The 5,596-nt window shown below is 43.2% G+C and overlaps 3 protein-coding genes across 3 annotated transcripts in view; all 3 read left to right on the top strand.

The window, feature by feature from the left end:
* Positions 1-712, top strand: part of Pmar_PMAR004731 (Cruxrhodopsin-2, putative) — a gene marked incomplete at both ends in the record, with an annotated part of 1,698 nt that extends 986 nt beyond the window's left edge. Inside the window, 2 exons of the mRNA XM_002785037.1 lie at positions 260-359; positions 569-712. Of these exons, the coding sequence (XP_002785083.1) occupies positions 260-359; positions 569-712 (244 nt within the window). The remainder of the gene's footprint in view (positions 1-259; positions 360-568) is intronic.
* Positions 713-1,343: 631 nt separating this feature from the next.
* On the top strand, positions 1,344-2,315 carry Pmar_PMAR004730 (conserved hypothetical protein; the record flags this gene model as incomplete). Its single annotated transcript, XM_002785036.1, has 4 exons — positions 1,344-1,499; positions 1,710-1,850; positions 2,018-2,126; positions 2,173-2,315. 4 exons carry the CDS (start codon positions 1,344-1,346, stop codon positions 2,313-2,315), a joined length of 549 nt encoding a protein of 182 aa, XP_002785082.1.
* A 399-nt stretch (positions 2,316-2,714) lies between these two features.
* On the top strand, positions 2,715-4,277 carry Pmar_PMAR004729 (Tripeptide permease tppB, putative; the record flags this gene model as incomplete). Its single annotated transcript, XM_002785035.1, has 1 exon — positions 2,715-4,277. One exon carries the CDS (start codon positions 2,715-2,717, stop codon positions 4,275-4,277), a length of 1,563 nt encoding a protein of 520 aa, XP_002785081.1.
* Between the last annotated feature and the right edge of the window lie 1,319 nt (positions 4,278-5,596).

Here is a 5,596-nt window from a genome sequence, read left to right as displayed (position 1 = left end):
ACGACCCGTTTTACGTGAAGTGGCGTAAAACTCGGTGAAAAACACGATATTCAACGGCTGTACTAGTCGTGAAATATGTTTTTTCACTAGTGTTTTTCATATCACTAGGGTGAAACTCCAATATTAACATAACGCCATATTGTGAGGTAATCCAAAGTAAATAATATATCACATATATCAATAGCTTCAGTACATTGTATATTACAATGCTCGTGTTGTGGTAGTTATAGATTTTTTTATGAGTATCAAATCAACGTAGGTATGGCGGTAGCATATTGGTAACGAAGGACCATAGGGTGTTAGAAAGGGCCTATACGATAGCCAGGGGAGAGGAGACCAGCACGAAAGTGCGCAGGGCGGTAAGTACTCTCAATGGCAGTGTTTGCACTACTGTGGATTTGGTTGGAGTTCATTTGTTTAGTAACAGTTTACGCTACGAAAATTAGAAACTATAGTTTGTTTACTTGGTATTCTCAGTATTCTCCTATCACTGGAGGAGTTCTCGTCCCAGTTTCCAATGTTTGCCTTGTGTATTGCTCTCTGTTGCTGATAATTATTCTCTTTTAAGGTGCCTGTGCAAGGGGAGTCAGCGGTGTATGCGGAGAGGCCGCCGCTGCTAGGCGAATTGGCGACTGCAGCTCTGCAGGGCGATGATAATGATGACGATGATGACGGCGCGGCGTCGCAGTCCTCGGAGATTGCATCGGAGTGATTCATAGAATAGATATAGGGCTTCTGCTCTTGAAGATTCAAATGATTCTTAATATCAATATGATGATCGATTTCTGATGTAACGGTTGTTGTGTTAGTAGTGGTGGAAGAGTGTACATTGAGACGTAACATGCGCGACTTGATATCAGTGGATTGTTCATCGTGTTATGGTATGAGTTCTGAATTGCGCGATAAAAGAATATGCGAACGAAGGCGTTGTTAGCATCTCAGGATGGGTGATTTCATACGTTGTTGTCGTAACTGTTTTCTTGAATCATCGCACTGCTGTGAAGGTGTGTGGGAGTTCTCGAGGGTTATCACTGTGTCTCGTCCGCTTGTTTATTTCCTAGGAATATATCAATATGAATATATATAAAATATGATGGAGTTCCTTGCCCGTTTTGCGAGGGGTGGTGTAATACTCTGTGAAAAACGCTATGCAGTGGGCGAAAAATATTTTTTTCACTAGCGCTTTTTCATATCACGGGTGAAACTCGAACATATTCAATAGATTTCTTATGAATATATTGAAGTCGTTATAATATTATGATGTTGATACCACTCCTCGGTGAACATCAGAATAGTAGGTGTCCATATCGAGAAGATTAGTTTAGACGTGTTTATTCGTTACTATGCCATCGCCCTCATCTCGTACGTTACTCTCAGCACTCACAGTTGATACGCTACCCTTCGGTCAGTACACAGTATCGAAGCGAGAGCTATTCGGGCTTACTGAACACTCCTATGCACTTGTTAATCTAAAACCTGTTGTGCCAGGCCATGTACTGGTAAGCGTCACCAAACGTATCGTTTGATTATCGTCATTGATTCTCCCTCGTGACCGCGCGCCATTTAATTCCGAGCACCTTCGCACGTCGAAAACTCTACACATAAATCGGGTTTTCTCAATGTCGTTATGACGCGGCGCTACATTGCTAGATTGGTTTCGAATTTTCGGCGGAGCGTAGCAGTGTTGTGATAGCATAAAGTTGGTTCAGGTGTGTAGTCGTAGACCAGTTGGCCGCCTCCATGATCTGTCCCCTATGGAGCTGGCGGATTTATGGCAGCTTGCAACGAAGGTTGACAGGTGCCTTCTGAGAGCATTCCCTGATATGGACTCTAGCACATATGCTGTACAGGTGAGTGGATATGTCGCGCGAAATTACGTTCGATAGCAAGTACTGATGAATTTTGCCGTATAGAGAGGCCTTCATTAAATTTCAGGGGAGTTCACGGTGTGTTGGTATGGCACTAAAAATCAACAGCCGGTTCGTCTAAGCATTGAATCAGTATGATTCTGAATCAGGACGGCCCTTCTGCTGGGCAAACTGTTGAACACGTCCACATCCATGTTATGCCTAGAGGACCGAAGGACGCCTTTAATTTGCAAGGAGAAAATGATAAGGTCTACGATGGTGAGCCGTCGTACACTTACCTGTTGTGATGGTTGCTCATGTGTAGCGATTCAAGACAACGAGCGACAGTGTGTTCGAATGGACATCCCCTCGGACGAGGAGCGGAAGCCGCGTACAGAGGAAGAGATGTTCGAGGAAGCTGCGATGCTTCTCGAGATCATGGATGAGATTGAGAGAGAGGATGCCTGACCTAAGTCAAGAATAAAACTGCCACCTAGTTTCTGCGACTCAGACGTTTGGTGTTTATGTGAATTCAAAGTCGGAGTAACGATTTGTTATGAAGAAAAACATGTGGAAAAATTTCTGCGCTATAAACACTCTGAGAAAAGATGTTAGTGAACTATTGACAGCAATTGTAGAATGCATCACAGAAGAGGCGAATTTGAACCGACGATACCACTCCGCACACAATTCATAAAATAACGAGATTATACCAATCGCGAAGCACCAGGGCATTTCTCTAGCGTGTTGCGCTGAAGGCTGTCTCCATTTGGGTGCTCCAATTAAGCCTAGCGTCATTCGGACGCTAGACGGTAGCATCATCATTACGTCGAATTCATCATTCGCAGTATTTAAGTTTCATCGTGGATGTCGGACTCTATCTCCAGCAGCAAACCATACACGTGGACTGACGTCTCGGGTAACGTGTATCGATACTATAGGCATCCTATGACTAAGGCTGTCTTGTTCGTTTTACTACAAGAGTTATGTGAGCGTCTGGCCTTCTACGGCTTGATGCCCAATCTCCAGATCTTCCTCAAGGAGTACCTCGGGGTTGACGATGCTGGTGCTAACTCCTACATATCGACTTTCAACGCTATCTTGTATGTCACTCCACTGTTATCTGCTGTTATATCGGACACAATACTCGGGCTTTATCTCACTATTCTGGCCTTCTCCTTTGTGTATATGGCGGGTTTGGCTCTCCTTACGCTCTCTACGATACACTCGATCAGTCAGCCTTGGATGATTCACGTCTCGCTGTTGTTCCTTATTGCTTTTGGTGCTGGTGGTATCAAGAGTTGTGTGAACGTTATGGGAGCCCAACAGTTCCATCCTGAGGAGCATAAAGAACTAATTACGAGGTATTACACCTACTTCTATGCTTCTATCAATCTTGGTTCTATTGTTGGTGGTATTGTTACTCCGATTTTGGTGGAGTCGGTCTCGTTTACTGCGAGTTTTTCCTTCCCTTTGGTTGCCTTTATCATTGCTACTATCGTTTTTGTGGCTGGCAATCTAATGGGACGCTATGTGAAGCCGAAGCCTCAAGGTTCGGCTGTTCTTGAAATTCTCAAGGTCATCTTTTTCTCTGTCACAAGATGCTCTCTGGAAAAGAACAAGGAGTCTAACGGTGGTCGTTTCAAGGATGGTTTCATCGAGGATGCAAAGGCATTGTTCCGACTGGTGCCTTTATTTTCCCTCATTATCCCTTTTGTTATGGCCTATAACAATATGACTACTGCGTTCTTGACACAGGGCAAGAAAATGGACACTAGCCTCTTCGGTTGGCAGATGCCAGCTCAGATGATGCAGAATGTCGATCCTATCGCTGTTGTTCTAACCAGTGTTTTGGTTGATACGGTTTTATTCCCTTTCCTAAAGAAGCGTAATATGATGCCCCCAGTGTTGGTTCGTTTTTGCATTGGTTCATTGTGTGGCGCTGCCTCCCTGCTTGTGGCCCTCGGCGTGGAGTACATGGTCATGTCGAAGCCTGTCTTTTCTGTCTCTATTTGGTGGCAGATTCCTCAATTTTGGCTTATCGCTGCAGGTGAGATCTTCCTCATCTCAACTTCATACGAAGTTGCATTTACTCACTCCCCGGGTGCACTTAAGGCCGTTGCCTCTGCCTTCAATTTGTGCTTCTTTTCCATCTCTAACGTTCTGTCAGCTACGCTTTTCCAAATCTGTGAAAGTTGGCTGCCTAATTTTGATATGGAGAATCCTTCTCAAGAGGCCGTCACCGATGCGCACTATGACTACTATTATATGGTTCTCGTGGCGTTATGTATTGTTGGTGCCATTGCTTCTGTGTCTATGATACCTTACTTTAATAAGGTTTCTGCTAAGAATGCTGCGAGGAAGGCTGAGGCAGAACGTGAGGCGGTGAAGGTGGAAGAAAAAGATGATGAAGTTGCTGTGAACGTTTAAATGTTAGATTCCTTTAATTATTGTCATGACACCAATGTATAGTTGGCGAAGTCGTTTTTATTGCTATTAATGAAGATATCACAGGAGTATGGATAAAATACCATCGGACTCCTCTGTTGCTAAGTCGTTGTTTTCTGGTGTACATCAGGTCTTCCAAGTGTCGAGATTATGTTGCTTAGAGCATATCCTTGAGTATCTTGAGGTTGAGGCTCTTTCCAATGTTCTCTGTGATATTAGTACGGGTTTCTTGTTATTATTTCCCTAGAGGTTGTGTTACAGTAGTAAGGAGGAAGATCACACGAAGGCTGCTAGTCGTCACGTATCTCTTACGCACATCTCGAATATGGTAAATTTCGAGTAGTGTGCAATATATAATCAATGTACTTTGAATGCAGTGTATTATGATCTAATGATGAATGTTCTGTAATATCGTCATTTTAACGGAGAAGCAATTCACAGGAAAATATATTCGGCGACACAGGAAAATATATTACGACACTCATAACTTATTTTACATATAAACTCATTAGTGAACAACGCGAAATCAGTAATAACTTTATATGTATTTGTCGCGAGCATTGTCATTAGTAGATGAGACCAATTCCATGAATGAAATTAATTGATTTTTGTGTACTCCACTTGTAACACAAGAAGCGAAGGAAAGGTTGGAAACGTGGGAATAATATTCCTTTTCGTATTGATAGTTAGTTTGAGGCGATTCCACTAATGAAATTGTACAATGCACGGTGTTACTAGCAGTAGTTCGATAAAGACGGTCGACTTGTTCAATATTGGGAGAGTAGTCACAAGTGGGTCGAATTAGTGTCTTTCAACCAGAGAAAGAATTCAGACCCAAACGTCCAGCAGAATGTACAAATAGCAGCTATTCTTCCACACTCGTCTGGCGGACCCACAGGGACTTACAAAGGCCCTGCTATAGGAAGTCATACCACTCCTTTGCTAAATTAGAGGAAGACAGATAGAGCGTTGATGACAGTAGTGTTGATGAAGACTACTGAGTGAAAGTCACGACTGCTACCACTACAATATCAGCACTTTCCTCTATTTCCTATTTAACTACTTCGAATTGGCATGACTACTACGGGAGCGGAAAAATTCGAGATTGAAGCTGTTAACAACAGTGACGAGTGATGCATACGAGTAGTAGTAATAATGACGATACTAAGTCAACTGGGTGACGCGATGAGACATTCCAAATGCAACGAAGACGATGACTGCTAGTATTGATAGTAGTAGTATCATTATTCAATCTCAAGAAGGCCCACAGGAAGGAGTTCTTCGTCAGCCGTGGACGGCGT

This window comes from Perkinsus marinus, assembly GCF_000006405.1.
Source record: "Perkinsus marinus ATCC 50983 genomic scaffold scf_1104296934246, whole genome shotgun sequence".
NCBI classification, from domain to species: Eukaryota; Perkinsozoa; order Perkinsida; family Perkinsidae; genus Perkinsus; species Perkinsus marinus.
Note: the sequence above shows the minus strand (reverse complement) of the source record. Positions and strands in the feature narration are given on the sequence as shown.